At 36.6% G+C, this 24,865-nt stretch overlaps 2 protein-coding genes across 3 annotated transcripts in view; one reads left to right on the top strand and one right to left on the bottom strand.

Annotated features, from left to right (window-relative positions):
* LOC105196935 overlaps positions 1-23,768 on the bottom strand; it is a 139,530-nt gene extending 115,762 nt beyond the window's left edge. For both annotated transcript variants that reach the window (XR_005575492.1, XR_850789.3), the window contains exons 1-3: positions 22,294-23,768; positions 21,774-21,817; positions 6,228-6,328 (exon numbers count right to left, since the gene is read on the bottom strand). The gene's annotated coding sequence lies outside the window, so the exon portion shown is untranslated. The remainder of the gene's footprint in view (positions 1-6,227; positions 6,329-21,773; positions 21,818-22,293) is intronic.
* On the top strand, positions 1,276-20,976 carry LOC105196931 (knirps-related protein). The gene is made up of 3 exons (XM_011163093.3): positions 1,276-2,059; positions 8,556-8,633; positions 13,034-20,976. The coding sequence occupies exons 2-3, from the start codon at positions 8,556-8,558 to the stop codon at positions 14,189-14,191; spliced, it is 1,236 nt and encodes a 411-aa protein (XP_011161395.1). The 5' UTR covers positions 1,276-2,059; the 3' UTR covers positions 14,192-20,976.
* Positions 23,769-24,865: the final 1,097 nt, after the last annotated feature.

Here is a 24,865-nt window from a genome sequence, read left to right on the forward strand (position 1 = left end):
GCAGACACGGTTAATTTACTGCCGGGCGAATTCGCGTCTTTCTCCAGCGGTGAAATTTTCAAGCAGCACTCAAGTAAGAGTGAATTTTGGTTTCACGCTCTTGAAATGTCGCTCGGCACGCATGCCGAAGGAAAGCGATTTAGGTATGCACGCACGAGGGAAAATCTCGGCGAGCGAGCGAGCGAACGAGCGCGATCGTCGGTTCGTTACAAGCACTGAATTTAATCGGCGAACAAGCACGAGCCGAGATCGCCATGCCGTCACGGTCGTCCCTCCAAGGACGTGTCTCGAGAGTAATCTCGTTACACGCGTACGTATGAGTGCGTAATGTACCCGCTCTGGTCGAATCCTAAAACGAGGTAATACCGCGCCGTGCATAATGCAATCAATTCGACGCACAGCGCCGAGGATCGATGCCTCGCATTAAATGTTACATTCTAAATAACAAGCTTACGTAAAGCAAACTGCCGTAAATCGGTCCCTTGATACAGAAGCGAAGCGTATCATTGTCGTTACCGCCGCCGCCGCCGCCGGGACCATGAGATTTTCCCACGTTACTTGCTCGAAGAAAGTCACGAAAATGACCCTAATCCGCCGACATTAGGCCTCGCAGGTGAAAAAAAGGGGCATTAATCGCGATGAAAACGAAAGTAGATCGTTTTTTCCTCGAGAACTAATCACGATACGTAATAACGTGTATCGAAAAATTAGGATATTTAACTGGCTCCTCCTTTTTCCACACATGTAACGTCGCAAGTTCCTTTCGAAGGAAAAGATTAGAGAGTCTCAGAGATCTTTTTGCTACAGAAGAAACCTATTAACTCTAACGACGCTTACGTGGCTTTGATCAAGTAATTTGTAATAGTTATTCTTCGTATCGTTACATTATTGTTCGCACACACAAAAAAAAAAACGGAATCTCTTAGCACAACAAATCTATTCTACACGTAACATTGTGCTTTTTATACCTTGCGATTCTAAGCATCGGTTTTTTTTTTAGCAACCGAAAAACTAAATGTAATTCTAGAACAATAAACCGTAAAAGAAAAAAAAAATGTAAGTTCTTCTCACAAGGAAGAAAGACAAAAACAGCTCATGTCAATATCATAAACTTAGAAGAGAGTCAGTGAGTATTGAAAAGGATAGGAGATGAGGCGAGGAAAGGAGTAGGAAAAGACGGAGAAGAGAGGGTACCGAGTTGAAGCCCCTCCCTCAACCCCCACTGCATCGGAGAAGGATTATCCCCGGTCCCCCGGCAGAATCCCCACCAGAGCTGACAGGACCCACAACCCACCTGTACCACTCGGCTAGACGGTGCTCGGTTGATCCAGCCGCACAGTATGCCCATAAGGCCCATTCGAGGTATACTTACGAGAGCGCACGAGTGAGCCGCGCGGCAAACGAGCGAGCGAGCGGAGAACCGATCGGGCAGTCGAAGTGGGACCGCGGATAATAAACGTGCAGAAGTGGGGGCCGATTCAAGAATCGATGTGGACACCCTCGCCTACCAAAGTCATTCACCTAACGGTCATCGGCGCGTCAAGAGTCTTCATCTTCTTCCGTTATCCGGTCTCGCCAATCGCGGAGACTCGCGTTCGCCATCGATCGGTTCGCGACCTGTTGCGCGAAAGAAGTCGCGGCGAGGTGTAAATACAAGTTAGAGACTGATCCGAACAAAGTTCGCGACGTTCTGGAACTGCCCGCAAAAAAAAGAGAGTGGTGATTTCTCGGAGAACTCAATTTTGAGTATCAAACAGTGGAAGAGTTAAATTAAGTTGATTGTGACGAAAGACCTTAATTCTTTCAAAAAAAAAATCGCATACATTCTAGTGTGCGTATGTGTTTCTAAGTGTGACTGATCATGCGGTTTTGTGTCATCTTGCTCCCACCAATGACTGGGGACAATGGACAACACCTCCCAGTGTTCAACATCTTGTAAAATGGCGAGTAGTGTCACGGGAGACATATTATCGGAAAATAGTTGTGATACATTGGAATGCTCCGTCTGAAATCGAGTCGCTGCATATCTGCACAACGTTAATTCATCATAATAGCAAAAGTACGTAATAATTTATAATAGTCTAGTCACCTGAAACTTGAATTAAATATTTGCGCACAGAAAACAATATGCAAACATAATGTTTATCAAAGTTTTTAATGCGACGTCTCAATATTCTGAAAACTTGTTCTTCAGAAATATCAGTCTAATGCACCGGAAAATCAAAATGATCTAAAAGAAATTGTCATCCGAAGCGCTACGCGATCAGAGACATTATCATGATGTCATTAGCTTTTAGCATATCCAAATATAAAAAAAATAATGCTAATGGTATTAGGGCCAGTTGGGTGTCAATGTAAAAAAAAAATCATATATCTTTGATATTTATCAATACGGAACGTTTCGATTCGAAATACCCAGACATATCCAATCATCTTTCAACATTATCGTGTGTTGAATGCAATAACTAATTTACCAGATGTGCTTGTGCTCGGGAATCGTATTTGATGCAGCCTTAATGATATCGAACCGTGTAATTCTACGTCATGTCTCGGAAACGACAGTGTGATCGAGCACGCGAGAGCGATGAGAATCCACCACGGAATCGGTTCGTCGCGGATTAGGTACTCGCGATGGGTTTTCGGTCGCGGCTCGTCAGCCCTGATGGACGCGCGTGCATTGCCGACCCGTTTGCCTTCGTAAACCGTAGAATTTATTCGCGACGAATCGTCCGCGCGTTCGATCGATGGCCGGTTACGACAATAGAATCGGAAATAGCGCCGTGATGCGTTGCGTCGCGCGCAATGCGAAGGCCGATCGGCAGAACGCGCGCTGCGGAACGCCGCGCCGCATCGTTTCGAAAGAACGGAAGTTATTCTTCGAAAACTGGAGCCATCGTCGTTCACCGAGATGAGATTGCGCGATGCCGCAGTCGCATCCCCGTCGTAGGACGTCTGGATCGCATCGATAAACATTCGATTCAGATTGTCGGTTATTTTTAGGTAAATAGATGTGCGAACGCTCTCGAAACTCTTAAACGGTATAGCATCGATAGTGAGAAGAATCGCCGTCGGCCGCCGGACAGTTTCAATCCATGCGACGCTTTAATATTGAGATCTTCTCACAAAAGATACAAAAGAATTTCATGAAATAGAATATTTTCGACAAGAGTTTTTTTTTACGACAATGTATGCTTTGTTTTTGATTAACGTCAATGTGCTAAAAATGCACAATATTGCGATTCTTGTAGAAACACTTTTCTCTTTTATTTTTCTAGCAAAAAAAAAACTGGTGAAAGTATTTTGACAAGAATCGCAATATTTTTAGCACTTTGACGTTAAGACCAAATCATAAAAGAATAGTCATAAAAAAACTCTTGACAAATCTATTCTATTTTGTGAAATTTTTTAGTGTCCGGAATTCATGAAGCGGCACTTTTTATTTTCGCTTTACCGTTATTTCTTTTCAATATACTGAGAAAGAGTGGAGTGCAGACAATATTTTTTTCCGGGTCTGAAACAGTTCGAAAAAAATTCCTCATCGTGCACATTTTTTTGTGCCCTTTGGGTGAAAGGTTTCTTCTTAAAAAAACGGGCTAAAATACAGGGACACATGGCTCACATTATAAGAGTTAAGCGACAACTGAAACCGTTAGCCCATTGTTATGACCCTTTAGGAAGATCTATGTTCCTCCGTTTTGTAACATTTTCGATGTTATTTTGCGTATACTGTAGTCTGAAGAAAAATTGCGAATTAACGTGAAAGTTGCTAGTTTTTGTTTATTGTCGTTATGGATATACATACATACATACATACATACATACATACATATATACATACATACATACATACGTACATACATACATACATACATAATATATATGTGTGTATATATAAACTTGTTATTAAATCTTTTTTTCTTAAAAAAATATAGGCAATTGTTACATTGATTATCACTTTAATATTATGATATTACCATTTTTGTTCAACTTAGAATTGTTTTAAGATCAAAAATTTATTCGATGTTGAACAAACTTGAAAATATAAATAAAAAAAATCACATAAGAAATCACACAAGATCCAACTATGACTGAATAAAAGACTCATCTTTAATTAGTAGTGTTTTTATCAGTTTACGGTCTCCTATTATTATTATAGATAATTCAATTTGTTATTAAATAAATATTAGGATAGGTATTAAATTTATTAAACCCATCTCTCTTTAGCCAAACTTTTTAGCCAAATAAACCAAGTAAATTAAAAAATTTAAATATTGATGATAACACAAAAACGATTTTTTTTATGATTATGCTTTTCGACTCTTTCGAGTTACCTCATACCTTTGGAATTCCCTGAAATTGTGTAGTCTACTTCTGTCTTCTTCCGTAATTCTGAAGTATCGACACTACTACCTTCAATGCAAGATGCATATAGACTAGCTGATTACAGTTTTATTTTTTTTTTTTTTTGATGCGCATTCTTGTGCGATTGTATTGTCACATGCTCCGGAATTACAGTAATTGTTGTGGTCATGAAATTCTCGACTTACTCGATTTGTTAAGGTTCACTGCGCTTTGACGTTTACTTTAGCGTGAGAAACGTAGAATTATATTATGTAATATTATTTCTACTTTACAGTATTGCGTGTCCTTTCTCTTGCAAGTGCATGCAAACTTAATTAAATTACGATTTCGATTAAATTTAAAGGACCTCGAGTCAACGTTAAAAGTAAATTCTATTCTTTGACGAGAAGGGCCTTTTTTCGTGATTAAAGATATAGCAGGTGGTTGAGAAGGCCAGCAAGTTAGGAAAGGAGAACAAACGTGCGCGGCGATTCGCAAAAATTACGACAATCGATCGCTTTGTAAAGCATCTGGACAGATGCTCAACCTCGCAGCTATCGTCAACTATTATACCTAGGAGAGACTTTACGCGGGAGTATGTTACGATTCTCACGGTTCGCCTGGGCCTCTGCTTGGTATAACAATTGCACGCGGTCCACAAGGTCAGGCCTCGTGGCGGTCCCCGACGATCTTGACGATGACCATTGCCGCCGAGATTCGCTCGTGGCGATAATACGCGCCGAGTCTCGTCGCCGTATATCGAAAGACGAGCGCTTATTATAGAACAGCTTTATGCCCGCAAAAGAGCGGACCGCCATCGTCGCGCTCGGCACGAATCGAAGATATCCGGATGGTTTACACTGCCAGAGATCGGATTCGCATTCCCATGCCCGGGTGTCGAGACGCTATAACGCCTCGTTACGATTAGCACACGAAAAAAAAGACAAGAGCCGAACTCCCTCGTTGTCGGGAGGAAACGTAAGATCGTCGGAAAATTGAAAGGAAGAGGACACGCGATAATAGCTCGCAGTCTTTAATCCCGCGTGCTGGAGTCGCGCGGGCTATTACGATTACCGAGCCGTGAATCAGCTATTTATATGCGCCGACCGCGACGGCCGGAGATCGGCATAACAAGTGCGCGGCGACTACTTATCGTCGCCGGACGTAATTGTAAAATTCCCGATTACGCCGAATAATTCTCGCGAAGCGAGATAGATAGATAACTTTTATTAATAGGCTGGGTAAAACCAGAATGTCGTCTGTAAATACGATAAATAAGAGGCATACTGATTTTTTATTTTCGTCAATGTTTCAATCCTTTAATGTTTCTAATAAAAAAAATATTTAATTTGGTGTAAATTATACCCACTTGAGTCATATTACATTACAGATAATTATTTACTATTTTATGTTATATATATGTGTATATATATAATAATTACAAATATATTAAATTATAAATTATATATATGTATATAATAAATTATAGATTCTCGTGTCTTTTTTAATAGATTTTTTTATACCTTGTAACATTATTATTTTACATTATTTTTTCATAATGTTCTTAAATACAATTTTATTTGTAATATATATATATATATATATATATATATATATATATATATTTATTTATTTATTTATTTATTACAAAAATAGCATTAATCACATTATACATAAATTATATCTAAGAATGCAATAATGTATGTTTGATGATATCTTCTATTTCTACGCGGAATCTAATCCGTTAACCTCGTTTGATTTTATCTGACGACATTGTGTTGTGTTGTGTTGCGACACCTCGGCACGACAACAATATCATTTAAACATCGCAATTGCATCGACACGGAACGCATTGCCATGCATAGGAATCACCAAGTGAGACTTACCTGTTACCGGATGCACACCTCTAATCAACGCAGGTTGCCATTGATCAGGCGCCGGTGGACCATTTCCGTTCGTCATCGGGCGATTATCGTCCAGTCCTCATCTGTCGAATAAAATATTGGAGCAATTAGACTTACAAAACGAGAAGCCTTGAGGCTGTCGCTAATGAGATTATACCGAATAATTCGACTACGGTTGAGAAACGGCCGGCGATGTCGCTCGGTTTTGTCGGCCGTCGAGCGCCATCGAGCAAGCCGCGCGACACGGATACCGCCGGTTTTTCGACGAAGTTAGAAAAATATCGTAAACTGTGGCGACAGAACGATCACGTAAGAAGAGATATCTACGAATTCTCCCGAATGCGACTCGAAATAATAAGGAATAAATTATCAGGCGTAAAATGGGTCTACACATCAAACGAATTTACCACCGTGAAACATTCCGGCGAGACGAATGCAAGCAAGACAAAAAAAAATATAAACACGGAATTGCAAGCGCGTAGGTATGCCGCGGCAGAAACGACGGCGTCCGCAAATGATAAGTGTCAACGACTGTTGGGTGTAGGTCAGGAGAGAGACTCCGTTGATCAAACAACGTAGATGTCTCTTCCATTAGTTGAAATTTACTTTCCCATTTAGCGACAGTCTGTCACGTATGAAAGTCGCTGGAGGTGGGTACGGTTGTGCCCTCGGATCGCGGCAAGCATCTGGGTCATCGCTATTGTCCCATATTCGTGAACGCCAGATATTTTGATAGAGAAAAACCTCGAGGATGTTGGAAACATGTTGCAAACGGTCGAGCACGCGAGAAGAGGGAAACGATAAAAAAAAGGGAGAAGACACCTGGACAAACATCATGATGCTATGATATCCCGTCTCCGTTTCCGATTCGTGGTATCGCTCCGCTGGCCTACGCAAATGCACGTTGTGCAAAGGATCATGGCGTGAAATAAGAGCGACGAGGTGTGAAAACGAGACCGCGGAGCCACGGTCCGTTTTCTGGACGATCGGCCAAAGAAGGCGAAAGGAGTCGGCGAGGAACTCGAAAGGAACGGGCGCGTGAGAGAGAAAAAGTGAGAGAGACGGAGACGGCCGAGAGAAAAAAAAGCAAGCGCGCAAGAGTTTTCCGCTCGTTGAACGTAACACGCACCGCTTTGCCACGATCCAGCGATTCGCGCTCGCGCTGCACTGCAAAGCGGCGCATTATGCAACGCGCTTCTTCTCTTACTCAATCGTGCGCTCGATCGGTGTAGGCGCACGATAAAGATTGCATCGTAGACTTGTCAAAGATGACCATGCGTCCGATCTACTTTTCGTTTCCGTCGCGTAGGAAGTGGCTCGTTGGAAGAAGAGTCGCATGAGTCGTTTCTTGGGGTGACGCAAATACACGATAATTTCGATATATCTAATAATCTGTTAGTTTCTAATATTTCCCAACAATGTTTTCTTACAAGTCGAGGAATCCTCCACAAAATATCTAAGAGAACAGCAACGTATAAGATTAGGGATTAAGTAGAAAAATACTAAACGATTAAATAAATTGTTTTAGGCGTAAGGCAAAAGTGTTTAGAAAAATATTTTACGCGAATCTATTGTCACTCCAACGCTCTCTTTTAATATCATAAAGGCAATGCATCTGAGACAAAATACTGTTGAATCAACAGCATCAGTCTAATTAGAAATATTTTGTTAATTTAGTAACAGTATTAATGAAACAAAAAGATTAAAAGTAAAGGCAATAACAAATATAGTTGAATGAATAAAATTTAGTTGAATCAACTATATACATATATTAGTGACGGCTCGTGATTCGACGTTTAATTGATTCATATTATGTTTTAATTCATATTGCAGCATTTTTTCTCAGTCTTGTAGATAAAGTTAATTTAAATATCGTATATACAGTTATCTCGGTTATAGATAACAATTAATTGATCATTTTGACTCTTGCATATGCACTCTATACATTACTGCCGAGAAAGGTTTGGCGTATTTAAAAAAAAAGACAACTTTTAAAGTATGCCTAAAATTTATATGTATTGTTTTGAAAAAGTCGGAAAGCACATTAGGACGATTGTGATGACAAATTGTGCGACAATAGTAATAACAACTTTATCATTTGTGAGACAGAGTTAAGGGAATAGATGAATTGTTAGACGTTCAGAATAATACTGTCTGAACAACAAGATTTCTCAGAATATCTTTAACAGAATAAATTTTTCTCTGATTTAATTACCGCAATAATAGTCTCACGTTGCGAAATGCAAAGCGATTCATTGGAACATAGCTAGTTTGTCAATGCATCTAGAAATCAATTGTGTTCTGTTGCAGATGAACCAACAGTGCAAGGTGTGCGGTGAACCAGCGGCTGGCTTCCATTTCGGTGCATTCACCTGTGAGGGTTGCAAGGTGAGTCTTGCTGTTTAATTTTCGATCTCTCTCTCGCTCTCTCTCTCAATTTTGCTTATGTAATTCTTTGTTTATAGTTTTTATTTTTTTCTGTATTATTTCTGTGTTATATTATTCCAATTTCTTTTCTGATTTCTGTATTATTTTGCTCGTTCTTAGAGGGCTTACCCTGGAACGCTCTGTGTTCGTCTTTTTCTCTCTTTCTTCTTTTTCACACAATTGCGCTGCGCAAGAGTGAATTAAAACCGATCAACGGTGCAATTATATATAACGCGAATTTTATGATCTAAGTCCACCCCGCTATAATTCTCGAGAATAAAGAGCTCTCTCCCTGAAACTATTACATTTTATATTCTTCATACCTACCGTAATGGTATTATTTAAAATACATTATTAAAATTGAAAAGTACATATGCAAATTGGATAAAATATCCAAGTGATGACATAAGACCAAGAATCCGCACGTATAGCTTGTACGCTCGAGATACCGCGTTCCGAAGAATCGTTCTACCGAGAGGCGGTGGACGCGAAGGAAATCGTAGTCTTGCCGTCTCGAAAAAGCGCGTCCGCGATCGAGAGGAAAGAACCTCGCTCCTGATCCATCGCTCTAATAGTCGAGTTTTCCTCGTCGGTGTCTGTCCGCGCTCTTTCTCAGTCGCTACGAGACGAGGCGCGGAGAGCTACTGCGCCGTCAGGGCGACGCTCTTTCCCGCGATTTCGCAAAGGCCTACGAGCCGAGCGATCGCTTTCACGAACCGCTCCGTGGCCGAGGTTAAACGTTCGGCCAGGCATGCGTGTCAACCTGGTGGTGTCCGAAGTGGTCCGAAAGCAGCGAGTGCATGCGCGCGCGCGCGCGAGCGAGCGCGCAATTTAGTTAAAACGCAACAACACTGATCTCCGTGCCGCATCAGCGTTGAAAAAGCCGCTCGCTCGAAGCGTGAAGTGCGAGAAAAACGAGAACGTGGATAGCGGGGGAGGGCTGCCGCGGGATCGCGGAGGAGGGAGAGCTGACATGCTACGATGGGCCTGAAAACGAAAATAACGAAACGAAACAATGTCGTGCTGACGTAACCGTGAACTAGGGCGGAAACAATTGTGGCGGACAAGTGCGAAGCGCCGGAAGCGACGTCTCGAGGCGGCCGGGCCCGGCGATCGGAACGAAAAGGGGGGATCTGCTCTCGCGTGCGCCCGGGTCCCTCTGCTCCCTTTTCCTGTTGAATAACAAGCTCTTCGCATTTGCAATTAAACTCTTACACGTGGAGTTATAAATATCGTGACTCGAGCGCTCATTGTGAAAGGCAAACGAGGCAAAATTTAAAAGGAGAAATAAAAAATGACATGTTTATTGCGAATAATAATGAACTTTTGTTCGTTAGCTTCTAGCAGCCTTTGTTCCTCCGAGTTTATTTGAATTTAACCGTAGCAGTGTACCACTCTAATTTTCAAAATCCTTTGTTTTCTACTTCGCGAGCACACTAAATGAGTTTCCCAAAGAGCCAATCATTGTCCAAACATAGTGCTGTAAAACACGAGCATAGCGTGGCTTCCAAGTAGGACCGTTTGCATAACTTCAGCGTGCGCGACTGACGAAGGAGTAAGGGGAAAGGGCGGAGGGACGGGTATAATAACGGTAGCATTTTCTCAATTGTGTCATCGCTTCTGAAGCGTCGCGCGCGTTCCTTCTCTTCCTCGCGTAAGCGTCGCCCCGGCGGCAAGAAGGTGGAGGACAAACGATGACGACGTCGACGACGGCGAAAATAAGTGGAACGCGATGCCGGCCCCATAGGTCTCGGCAATACGCGCATCGGGACCACCAGGCCGCAGGAAGAGCTCGTTTCCAGGACAAACGAACCAGAAACGATTAATAATATGGCGTGCGTACGGGTAGAAAAAGCGAAAGTGGACAACGCGGCCGCGTGCCTCCCTTTAAACGCTCGCCGATTCGCGATGTGACAGTCTGCTGTGCGCTGAGCGACATATAAACCGCGACGATTGGGAAATTCTAGCCATCAATCCAAGCGAGGCGAGCCGAAACTGTTGTCTCGCAACGACGTGGCTATAAAAAGCAACGGTTCGCAATAGCGATACGCTTAGCACCGTTTAACACGTCTTGTACAAAATTTAAATATTATGTTATAGGATATCGTTCTATAATATATAAAATATATATTTTCTCCGCGTATAAAATTTGTCGAGTCGCCGCTTGAAAAAAGAAAAAGATTTGGTAATAATAATCAAGTCTACACTGAGATAAAGAATTTATTTGTGAGATATATAAATTTATTTCACGGAAATATAAATCTTTATTTAAATATAGTGAATTGAAACTTGTAGCTAATTAATAAGAAAAAATGAATTATATTTCACAGATGTATGTTTCGTTATGACAATTAAATTCTTTTATCTCACTAAAGATCGAAGAAAACGTCATCATAAGTAACAATTTGCTTGCTAATATTTCGACTTTTTTTTCTCAGTATAGATAATAATTAATGAAATAGTTTCGATTAAATATTCACTGTTAATATTAACAAATATTTAGTAACTGTTCGGTAATGATTCAGTAATCGATTTGTTACTACTGTTATGTTTAGTTATTAATATAATTATTGAATATTACTAATTATTTAATTATATTAATCACGTATAATCACATAATCCTTTAATTGGAATTATTTCACTGAAGCTTCATTATTATTACCAGACTCTTTCTTTCAGTATCTTATCGTCAGACGGAATCCATCTTAGACTTAGAATTGAAACAGCGCCATTTATTACGATCGAGATATATAGAGCGATAATATTTTTATGTGTTTCCCCTCTATGCAAAAAGAGAGAAACAGAGAGAAAGAAACGTTGACGATAGAGAGGTGGGGATCGTTGTTCCCCATCTCCGGTACGAAAGCAACGAGCGCGGTGTCGGAATCACGTGGAATTGCACCATTTGGGCAATTAGCACGAGAACAGCGGCCGCACGCGCCTCCGACCATCGACCCCGCCACGCCCCTCCTCCCCCGCTCGTACGCCATGAATGAGACAACGAGAGTGTACGGTTGCACGCTAACGACTCTGGCGTTGTACTTGTTACAAGTGTTACAATGCCGTTTGTTGCAGTGTCGCGTCGATAGTTTTCACAAGCCTTTCGTCTCTCCACGCCGTTTTTGCTGGAACGTGATTTGCATGATGATTCCAAGATCCGTCGACAACGAATCGATGACGAATCCAAAGCATGATAATATTTTCAACTAACGTGTTTTTTTTTAACAGGAATTATTTCATAGAAAATGAAAATTAATTCTAGAGTTGTAAATATGAATGTGAAGTATTTTAAATTTAACGCGTTCTTGAGAATTTATGAGATTTAGTAATGAATGCTGTAAAAAAAGTTTTCTTCTTTTGCAGATAAGATAGTTGCATTTTCATTTCCTTCTTCTTACAACAATACAATGGACATTAATTTCCCAACATTTGCCAACATTAAAAGGTTTTTTTCCTTTTTTAGTCGCGAAAACAAAATTACTTTATGAATTTTTTTACTAAGAACTTTGCAACGGATTTCAAATTTTGTACATTTATTTTATAATATGTATCTTCAACGACATGTAAAATAAAATTATTAAAAAATTTTTTATATTATAAAAATTATTTGTAAAAAAGATATAAAATAATGAATAAAGTTGCTTCTAAAGAAACTTGATAGTGTGACGATCTAAAATAGATGATTTAAAATAACAAATTTAAATTGCATTTTATTTCTTAAAGTATGGGTAGAAAATAAATCTTGAATTTTACGGAAAAACTAGAAATTAACACAATGGCGTTTAAATCGATTTAAAATTAGCATTTGTATTTTTATTAAAAAATTAGCTTTTATCCCGGCAAAAAATATTTGTTTTTAAAAATTCTGAAATTTAAAAGTTTATTCGTTAGATAAACATTTAATAAAAATAAATATCAAAGTAGAAGTTAATCGGTCCACTAATTTTTGAGATATCATACATACAGATTTTGAAAATATAATTTATAAAAAAACGCATTTAAAGTTTTAGGTATGATTATTGAAACACAACTATTTTTTATACATTGTTGAGAAGAATAAAATTTGAAATCAATTCGTAGCATAGTTTTTACCAAAAAGAAAATTCATAAAAATAATCTTGTTTTCGCGTGTAAAGAAAAGAAAAAGCCCCTTAAATGTTTAGATGTTGTGTATAATTAGTTAAACTCTTTACTAGAAAATGATTTATTTGCATGTCCTCCAACATAATTCGTACTTTTTTTTATAGTTACGTGTCACGTCAAGTCGATTCTCAATAACTAAGTTATTAATTCGCACGAGCGGACGCATTTCACAAGCAGTACATTATTGCTAATTGGCTCGATTATGATTCTTGTTGCAGTCTTTCTTCGGGCGCTCGTACAACAACTTGAACACCATCGCTGACTGCAAGAACGATGGCAAATGTGTGATAAATAAGAAGAATCGCACCGCGTGCAAATCTTGCCGTCTGCGAAAATGCATCTACGTCGGCATGTCAAAGTCTGGCTCGCGATATGGTCGCAGATCGAACTGGTTCAAAATTCACTGTCTATTGCAACAGCAGCAGCAGCAAGAACAGCAGCAGCAGCAGCAGCTAGAGCAACAGATGCAACAGCCGTTGCAGCAACGTCAGCAACATCAGCAGCAACACTACCAGCCAACTCTACTGATGTCGCACCAGTTGTCGCAGCAGCAACGTAATCCGACGAGTTCACCTATCCATGGCATTCACGGCAATCAAAATAGGGACGAACCCTTAATATTGAGTGCAGACTCGCCTAACATAAGCTCGCCCGAATCCCACAATAGCGACAGCTCCGTCGATGTCTCCGAAAGGAGAGCGGCCTTCGCCGGACATCACGGTATGCGGCCGCTTCCGCACTTGCCGCCGGTTGATTTGTCTGCCCTGGGTCTGCCATTAGGCTTTCCTCTCGGCGGTATGTCGCTCCTACCGTCGGCCTTCCTGCCACCACCCGGACTCACCATGTTTCCACCGTACGCTCATGTATATGCGGCGCCACACAACGCGTCTCATCCCCTTATGGCAAATCATCCGTCCAGCCTACTACAACGTTCGCCGGCAACCACGAGTGATGAAAACGAGGAGCCCGCGACCGCTACGACGTCGACCATGACAACGACCGTAGCTACAACGACCGCGTTGAGAATCTCAACGTCTTTGTCATCGGCCGATGACAAAGACTCCTACGAGAAAAACAACAATAATGACCGATTCTGCCTAGATATGGCTCTAAAGAGAGAAGCAAACGAGCAAACGTCGGAGAGATCGCGGAAGAGTATGCACAGACTTTCCGAAGACAGTTCAACCGAATGCAGTCCGGAACGGGAAGTCGCCTGTCTACCACCGCAGGATGATCCAATAGATCTCTCCATGAAAGCCACCGCAACACCCGTTAGCGATCATTTACAGAACGAGATAGACGATGAGATAGATAATGTCAGTGATGCAGAAAACTCGGTTGCGAAGAAACCCATAGATTTAACGACAAGATCATAAGAACTGATCATAATTCAAAAGAACATAAACGATTGTAGAGAGAAACGAGAATGTTTTCTTCTTTTTTCTCTAGTTCTCATCTATCCCTATTGGGACAAGACATATCACGCTTTATTTAAATTTACTCGCCTGTTCTTCAGTTTTATTTGATTTTAAAACCGGGAATATTTTACAATAATATTATTGTATTATTAATTCTTCTCACATGGAGAATGCAAGGGACAAGAATGTTTTTATCTCGCTATTCTCTGGTTACAAGATCCCGTGTACATACACGCACAGCTTTCTCGTCGCGTGATTGTCCTCTCATTCGTATACACGGAATCAAATCCCGTGTATAGATTATCCTTCGAGGGAATAAAATTTGTGCCGTTTGAGACTCTAGAAATGATACGCCACGGAGTGAAATTTTTGCGATTGTTTTTCACGGCCTATCTCTAGTTTTATTTAATCGAATACGATCATTATTGTGCGCTAACAACGAAAATTGCATTTCAATACATTCGGTACATACGAAGCAGAAAAAGATTTGTTTATATCGAATAAATAAGTAGCTAAATTTAAATAGTTTATTACATTGATGAAACACTTGCGTCGGTATTTATGTCAGCGAGAGAGAGAGAGAGAGAAAAAATTTCAGTCAATTCTATACACTGAAATCGACATTAAAAATATAAATCAAAAGAAACTATTAAAAAAATAAAGAATTTAATTTATACCTTATAAAAGAAATATTAGCTCACAAATTTCTACATTTATATAAATATGTACAAAATTTACATATATTTAGTTATATATAATTGATATATTTTTAATAGAAATTTGTGACCTAATATAATGAGTTATAATAAATACTGACTAAACTTTCTTATTTCAATGCACTTAAAAGGACAGTGATATCTAATATTTTTATTTTACCCCTCTCTCTCTCGCATATATATATTTTTCTTCTATATAAGAATTATACAGAAGAGCACGTTTTTTTCAGTATGTTCAATAGTAAATTTTAATAATTTTTCCCAGACAACACGCTTGTCTAAAAGACATTCGAAAGATGTTTTTTAATCGTCTTTAAAACGTCATAATCTTGTCTGGATTTGATATCGTCGTAAAATTTTTCTGTTAGTTTTCTTCTAGTTGATTCAATCATTTCTAACGTGTACCGAACCTCGGCAATGTAGTATTGAAAAAAGTGCAGTTAAAGGTATAGTGAAAAAGTTGTAATTAAAAAGATTGATTAAAAAAGGATTGTTGAAGTTATTAGGATAAAAAATAAATTGATAAATAAATTGTACATACATCTATGTACAATGTATTAAGTATACGATTAGTTATAGTCATATCTCGTGATTTAGAAAAATTAATAAAATGCATACCTATTTTATTTCATTGTTAAAATGTTCTCATAGACGAATAGATTTTCGTAGAATGTCTGAAATAAGAAATGATCGAAAAAATGGATTAATGGTGAATAATTTGCATTACATTTTTGTTGATTATTGATTACTAACATGAACCTTGGTTTAATGCTCTCGCAAACAAATGCAGCGAAAAAATATATCAAAATGTTTGATTGACAAAATGTCTCATATACATCGTATGAGATCATAAAATTGTATTTCACTCGCGTCATTTAATAGATTTGATTTTTCTAAAAAAATAATTACACTTAATAAAAAAATGATTAATGAATTATGAAAGAAATTTATAATTTAAAAAATCTTTTTTATAACAAATTTTCTTCACGATAGTATTTTCCAAAATTTTTATATTGATATTAAAATTATTATTGATTGTATTATAAGATTGTATAAGATACCATGTAATTATTTTCAACATCTAATTGTATTCACAATGTGTAATTATATATTTTTTTAAATATTGTATCAGGAATTGTGTATAAAATATTCGTAAAAATATTTAATAAATCAAAACATGTTCGCGAGCGAAGTCATTGAAAAAGGTGAGACCTGTGAGATGATAGCCAAAGCAGAAAGATAATTGTATGCGAATTTTAAAAAGAAAAAAACATGTATGTTTGTTGTAACAATAAATATTGTTTTAAAAATATTATTACAATTGTCATAAGATTTCTACATAATCTAAATTAAATTGCGCAGACAGCTGTATTAAAATCTTCACGATTCAAAATGCAAAAATTGTAAATTTCATGAAGAAAGCAAGCATGATAATAACATTTGAAAAAATTCTTAAATAGAATTATTAAAATTAGATGCTTAGGAAGACATTTTTGTGATTATTATAATTTAATAGAAAATCATTAACTATAAAGCTAAAGATAAACTATAAGGAAAGAGATGAAGATGTTAGAAGAAAATATAAATCTTTGCTCTTTTTCATAAGAAAAATATGACAAAAATAAACCATTTGTCTTTCAACAAAGTTACAAATATATTAGATTGGCAAAAAAGTCCTGTCGTTCTTTCTTTATTTAAATGAAAGACATTTTTTCATGTAAAGCAAAAACTTTCATTTACATAAAAAACAAAACGACATGACTTTTTCGCCAACCTAATACTAATAAAAAAAAAAATTGTAAAAAATACAAAAATAAGAATAAAAATATTTTCAGAAAAGTAATTTTTGTTTCCTTGGTTTCAAATTTAAAATTTAAAAGGAACGTCTACAATGCAATTACGATGTTACAACGCTGCGATGGACCAATCAGAAAAAAAACATATATTCCCTTCTTTGATTGGACCATTATCATCGACTGTATTGTAGACGTTCTTTAAATTTAACTCACGTAAAGCATTTATGAAAGGAATTACACCACCAAATACTACAAAATTAGTGATATACGAAAATGTAACATACAGAAACTTTACAATAAAAACGAAATGCAATAAACTCTAGTATATTAAAATTAGTGATTAGCGTAGGTATTATAAAAATTTAAACTTAAATTTTAATATAAATATTGTGAAATAGTGTAATAACCTGTCAATTTGTAATTTCCATTTCTTAATTTCTTATTTCAAACATTTTTAAAATGTTTTCTATTAACGTATCAACAACATACCAAAACATATATATTTTCGTTATTAAACAATATAAATAAATTTATCTTTATCGTAGAAATATTTTGTATTAGTATTACTAGTATTCTTTTGTTTATTTACAGCGTGCCAAATAAATACTGACGCAAGTTATCTAGCCGTCTAATAGATTTAAAATTATTTTTGTATCTGAGAGTTATGTGACGTAGGACACACACATACACATACACAAAAACACACACACTATATATATAATATGATGTTAGTATACATGGGCGTGTGTATGTATGTTTAGTATAAAATTGTATTGCGTGGGATAAAGATGTCAGGTCTTGCACATATATGTTACATTTGAAAGGTACAAATTTAAGGTAGCTCACTTTTCTTGCATGGTTATGGGGTCACGCAAACGTGAAGTAATAGGAGAGCATTGTAAGAGGAAAGCGGAGTAAGATTCGACTGTAATGACAATGAGCACTGATGGCAGCATTAGTCATTAGTATTAGATATAATGGCCATAATATTGTCACGGTTTTTCATGACGTCGACCATAAAAGTCGATATACAGCGAATTAACGTTTGATGGGATTAATTCGTGCATGTTTGTATTATGAGAAATTAGGCACAATTGTGGTACAATGTATGAACAACAATACTTTTAAATATGCAGTATTTATAAGTCTTATTGCAAACAATGCAGACGAATAAATGTAGATATATAAATCCGACAAGAAAGGGGTGCTTCGCGTGCAACTGTACATCCTACGTTTGCAGATTCCAGTTTAAAATAAAAAAAAATGTACATATACTATCAAATGTAAATATAATGTTATAATTTTCTGTGTATTATATTATTTTATTTTATATATTTTACACGTATATTTTATTTTATTCTATATTGTTATACTTTCATGTGTCATGCAAAAGTTCTCTTCAACCTCCAAGATGCGTGTCGGAGGGTTCCGATAGACTTTTCGCGCTCTTTATTCTAGAAAATCTATTCTACAGGGAGAGCACGTAAAAAAATTCTGCATATTTATTATTTAATCACACAAGAAGGAATCAAAATCTTTTCACCGCCCGTAGTGCGAACGCTCGCAAGCATGTGACTGGCACAAAAGAGCGATGCAATGATCTAAGATACGCGTATGTTGAATGACCGCGTGAATGGCGTGTTTCACAGCATCTCCTAATTATCTTTTCGCTCGCGTACAATCGAAATCCCGCGACCTTCCTCACCTCGCATGAGCCTAAACGCGCGAGCACGCGCGCTCTATTCGCACGAGGGCGCGAGCGCGAGCGTCGTAGAAGAAAAAGAAGAAAAAAAGATTATTGCGACGGCCGACGCGACGTCTCAATTCCGAGGCAAGCGAACGATCGATGCTCGCTTGTGCAACAACCAATCGCCTTTAACGAGATTCCACCGTTTTAATTAACGAGCACGCAAGCTTTAGCGTCGCTCGCTCGCTCGCTCGCTCATTCGCGGTAATCACGCGAGACGAAGATGAACGACGGAGGACGCCAGCGATGAACACATCGCGGCGCACACGCGTACGCGTTAGGTATATACGACATCGGTAGCCGTTTTATCTTACAAAAGCCTGTATCGCGTTGTCGATGTACATCTATTAAGCTAGCCCCAATGCAAAATTTAGTTTAAAATATTTTCAAATTAAGTGCTAATTAGGTTCTAATTAGGCGTTAAAGTCCGAAATTACGTGCCCAAACCGTTTGATAGAAAATTAAAAAAAAATTGGGTGGGTCTAGCATAACATTAAGCACTCCCTAACAAAAAAAAATAAATTTTTATTATATAAACGAATAAACAAATACAGTAGAGTTAAGTGCTAATTGGGTGATTCAAGAAATAATGAAAATGAATCAAAAAAATATATTATAAAACTTGGAAGTCGCGCGGTTGGTTCACAAGAAAAAAGTCATCTTGAAAAAATTAGATGCTCGAACAAATTTAGCATTAAGAAATTCTTTTTTTTGTTTAATATCATTTAAAGATATCAAGTTGTCGAATTAGGAAGAAATAAAATTTTTTAAGTTGTACTATCATTTTTTGTTCAGTTACAATTTTATGCAAACTCTTAAAAAAATTAACAACAGTAGTTTTCTTTTTTCATTCAGTTTACCTTTTTTTTATTTCAAAATTACAGAACAGCCATTTAACATTGCTTTAGTAACGTATAAAATATAAATTAAAATGGCTTTTGTAATTTATTAGCAGTCCTTGCGAAAATCAGTCGAATATTGTAAAACTAAAATTCTTATTGATTGCATCATCAAAATAACCTTCTACTATTTTTTTTTTTTTAATATGTGTGCTTTGTCTTTATAACTTTTTGTAAACTTGTGTTTAAATTTTTTATAAAACATTATACAAAAAAAAATCCATGACAAAAATTTTATAGTTTCAGTTTCAAACCTCAACTTTGATTGTTAATTTCAACAGTACATGCTATACATTTTTTAAGATTACGATAATCATACATGAAAATCCCTCAAGGGATTTCTATCTTTTGCAAATGAATTCGCGAAGAGTCATTGTGAACATCGAGAATTTCGGGGGAGACGGTTTCTCTCTGCGTTTCGGTTCTGGATTCTCACAGGCGTCACGAACGATTTTCGCCGTCGTTTTGTCCGGCAACGTAACCGTCGAACACCGTTTCGCTTTTAAGGCGGAGTTACGGTGCGATTTGTAGACCTGTTCGCACGACCAGTAGTGCCTTTCTGCCAGGAATTTAAGGCAGACCGAACGAAGGACACACACAACCGCGATCCGGTAGACGAAGAAATCATTCGATTCGTGTAGCTCGTTTCGGCTACGTGTCGGGCAATCGGTACTTTTGAGATTTTCATCCAAGAAAATAGAGAGAGAAGTTGATGACGAATGTACGATACAGTTTTATATAGTTATTTATAAAATTAAAAGTTGCAATTTCATATAAACTTAAAAATCAAAACTGAAAAATATATTTAATTGACTTTTATCTTCATAAAAATATAATTTAATATCTAATTATTAAATTCTATGTTTAACATTGAACGTTTAAAGTATCTTCGATACATACAACGGCCACCAGCAATGTGTTCTCTCAATGCAGAAAAAGCAATTTTAATTATATTATAAATCTACAAAAATTATATTTGATGCTAGAATACTCTACATCTTTGTGAAGTTAACTAATCATAAAAATAAAAGCAGTGTCTTGTTACAATTGATAACAAGTGCTACCATACGATATGTGTGTGCTGCCAAATAGATATTCTAGAATTTTGTGTTTTGCGAATTATATTCACATGAGATTAGCAGATATTGTGAGTTCGTGTATATAAAATTTGTATATTTTAAGGTACCACCACATTATCATTCTTTTTTTGTTTAATCACAATTTCACAAATTTGCATCTCACGTTTAATATAATTGTACGATATACGTAATTTTAATTAATTTCTTAGTTATTGTTAATATTAAGCTCCTCTCATTAAAGCCCTTTGTAGATCGAATATATAGTCAATAAAGGCCAGTATTGTACCAACATAAGAAATCGTTTTATCCCGAATATATTTATTGTATTTATTCCATCATTTTAGTCAAATCTATATGTAATGTGTAAAACTTGTATGCATTGCTAGCTACGGAATAATTTGTAAATAAACAGTTGGCATGTTTTGAAAACGGGATCGTGGCCAGTAAGTACTCATTTGTACACTGTAGATATTACATAATAATAAAAGAAATTATTTTTTTACCAATTTGTAAGAGATATAATATAATATCCGTTTGAATAAAACACGTGTCCATTCCTTTAAGTTAAGCAAGAAAGCTTTTTTTTTACGAAATTGAATAATATTTAAAATACTGAGTTTCAGATTTTTTCAACTTGGTTTTTATGAAAAATGTTAGATGAATAATATGATTTTGTCATGCCATAATATAATTTTTCTTTTCTAATTTTATCATTTTTATTAAAGAAAGTATTAAAATGCAACAATCAGAAATGATAGTAATGGCAAAAAAATTAACAAAATATTAAATTATTATAAATAAATATTATTATTTGTAACTTTTTAACGTTTTGTTTGTTTTCTCTTGACTTTTATAGACTTTTTCAAGAAAATGCACAAGGAGCATTCAAGATGTAACATCTAATTTTTTTCTTGGCAGGGTAGATAAAAACAGTCTTAAAAAAACAGATATTTGCTGAGAATATGTAAAAAACAATTGACAGCATCGTCCGCGGAAAGAACATGTGTAGTCTTAGAAAATGTGTAGAATCATAGCATTTTAAATATTGGAAATGATGACATTCAAAAAGCAGTCACAAATGACCTTCTATTCTAAGAATTGAACAATGCTGTCCATTTTGTCATTCATTCTCAACAAATGCCTGCGTTTTGACATATCAAATGTTTTTACCTACTAACGAGCTACCTACTAACGGGCATCTAATTCGGCAACTTGACATCTTTAAATGATTAATTTATACATACATATCCAATAAACTTTTACAAAAACATTATTGTAAAATTAAAGAAATTTTATAACTCACCGGACCGATGTGCAGCAGCGGAGTTGTAACACAGCTACATTAATCTGTAAAATGCATATAAATCCAAATTATAACATCAAAAATATTCCGAATAGTATTCGCACATGTAACGTAACTTTACGTCTATTAAACTGGCACAGTAATTTTAGCACAATCAAATGCAACTCATACAGAAATTATTTATTATTTTTTTGTTATACTTACGATTTTTTTACTCCAGCCGTTCCGCTAAAATCTATAGCTGTGCGAGCTTAATAGACGTGACATTTTTTACCTTAATTCTGAAAATAAATAAGTGAGAAAAAAATTGTTAACTTGACTAAATTTTTTAAATTGAATAAATTTCTCAATTTAAGTATTTATGTATTTAAAAATTTCTTCAGCAATTTCAAGCATTTATATATATTTAACTTGAAAATAGATAAATATTTGAAACAAAGAGCTTCAATCAAGTCGACAAATTTAGTCAAGTTGACAATTTTTCTTCTAATTAAGTACGACTAATGTATAAATAACTCACCCAGTGGGTTGTTCCACCGTTGCTTGATGCTTCCCCGAGCCTCTGCCTTCTCACCAATCCCGTCGATGCACAATACACACTCGCGAATGAGAGGTTAATTACGATCGCGCACTAATTATCTAAGCAACGCGCGACACTTTGTTGACGGTGTCACTCCCGGCGTTAATCGAAGCGGACTTTATTGCATCATATCAAAACGGAAGTAGCTACACGAATGTACAAACGGAATTCGCTCGACAGCGATGATAGCATACGAGTATACGTATTGTACGTATATTGCCCGAACGCGCGATACATTGGCCCAACGGAGTCCGCGATGATTCGCGGGGTTCCCTTTACGCAGTCTCGCAAAAACAAGGACGCGCGCGTCTAAGAGTGATCTCGCTGTGTTGCCCGAACGTTTCTCTCATTGCAGTTACTAACGAAAACTCGTACGTACAAAAAGAATTCCACCGACATCAATGACGTCACGCGAAGCGATATGTGTACGAATCGTATGAACGTTGCGGCGAGAGAGGCTCGCCCGCTAACTTCACGACACCTCCATAAAGAGAGAATATACTGCCGTTCAGTTCGAGCGTTCCACCGTATGTACAATACTGTCATACACAAGAACTCAAATATACGAATCTGCTCGACATCGATGATGGTACACGAAGAGGCAAGCGTACGAATGCCACGAAACGTCGCGAAGCGGACACGGAACCCTCGCGATAATCTTCACTCACCTCGCCCGACATACGACGAAGAATCAACGCGCATACGTCTCAGGACGATAACAACATTCATTTCACTCCACACTGCACACTCAAACTGTATGTGCCAAGATACACACGACGAGACCGGAACTCTCAATGCGCGGTCAGTGCCGGCTGGAGGCAATATCCGAAATGCGTAGTACGTAGTAGCTGTTGCGCCGCGGCGCCGACGCGTGGCGCCACGTCGCCGGCTCGTCGGCCGAATTGCTGCGTACTTGTGCGCGACAGATTTCCGCGAATTTGACTATTTCTCGAGAAATACGCCTATTGCCGCGACTTCTCGTCACACTCCTGTCTCGTGTGTTGGAATCAAGCTTCCTGCGACTGTACTTACAGCGATGAAACGCGTTGCGACGACCGTCAACACGAGATCAATTAGCCACACATCCATTACATCGCCGATCGCCGCTTCACTTCTGTCCCCTATTAGCGGAGTGCGGAATGCCGAATTTGCTCCGAATGATTCCGAAACGTTACGATCGGTAACGTATACACCTTCCAGGAAAAATTTTTTCTAAGAAAAAAATGTACACGCCTTCAACGATTGATAAGCTTTTCGTTATTCAATTTACGTTAATTCTGCTATTTACTTCGAATTTATTATACGATCACATCGTTTCGGTCCACGTGATGAAAAAATTGTAAAAATTAAAATTCTCATGGAAAAGCTTAATTAAGAATAGGAATTGCTTAATTAGAAATAGGAATTAGAATTTTAGAATTAGTTTCCTCAATAAACATCAAGGTTGGGTAGTATAACTAATTGAAAAGTAAAAAATTGTATAATAAAATTAAAAGTTAATAGCTTTTAACTTAACTTAGTTCATTTTAAATGGTTTAATTTTTAAGTTTAACTAGTTGTTTTAGAAATACATAAACTTTAATTCGTTAACATTTTTCCTAAAATTTATCTCTATAAAAGAAAAAATTTCATATAAAAAGCAAGATTTCTTTGTTATTTTATTTAAATTTAATTTACAAATGAAATATTAAAGTTTGTTTGATAATTTAAATTATTTTTTTTTTTAGTAATCTAACACCTTTAAAATTAGTATCGACTATCTTTAAAAACTTGTGAATTTCTAATTTAATATGAATACGAATGCTTTTCAAAATCAACTTTTAATTTAATTTACTCTTAACATAACTTTTAACTAATTAGTTTTTTATTCATGTCATTTTTAACATAACTATAAATTAATTTTATAAGCCATTAACTTTAACTTGATTTAATGCAAAAAATATATTAACTTATCCAATCCTGATAAACGCTATAGATAAATAATAATAAGTTATGTTGTGTTTCGTATAAAAAATTTATGTGTTTTATCATATTAATATCTATTATACGTAGATATGGGTAAGTTACTATATTTTTAAAATTAAATCAAGTTAATGACTTACAGAATTAATTTAGTTACGTTAAAACTTAAATGAACAAAAAACTAATTGTTAAAAGCTACATTAAGATTAAATTAGCTTAAGTTAAATTAAAAGTTTATTTTGAAAAGGATTATTCATTTTAAAAGTAGAAATTTGCAAGAAATTTGCTTTTAAAGCTCTATAATTCTAATTCCTATATAATCCTAATTCGTAATATTTAATACTTCTCTCTATTATGCACAAAGCTTGATTGCTTTCCTGCAAAAATTCTTTATTTTTACATTTTGGGCCAAACGATGTGAACGATATAATACATTCGAAATCAATAGCAGCAGAATTAAGGTAAATCAAACGACGAAAAGCCTATCGCTCATTGGAGATATGTACATTTTTTTCCTGGACAAAAATTTTTCTGGAAAGTGCACACGTTA

The sequence above is a fragment of the Solenopsis invicta genome, chromosome 8 (assembly GCF_016802725.1).
Source record: "Solenopsis invicta isolate M01_SB chromosome 8, UNIL_Sinv_3.0, whole genome shotgun sequence".
In the NCBI taxonomy this organism is placed as follows: Eukaryota; Metazoa; Arthropoda; class Insecta; order Hymenoptera; family Formicidae; genus Solenopsis; species Solenopsis invicta.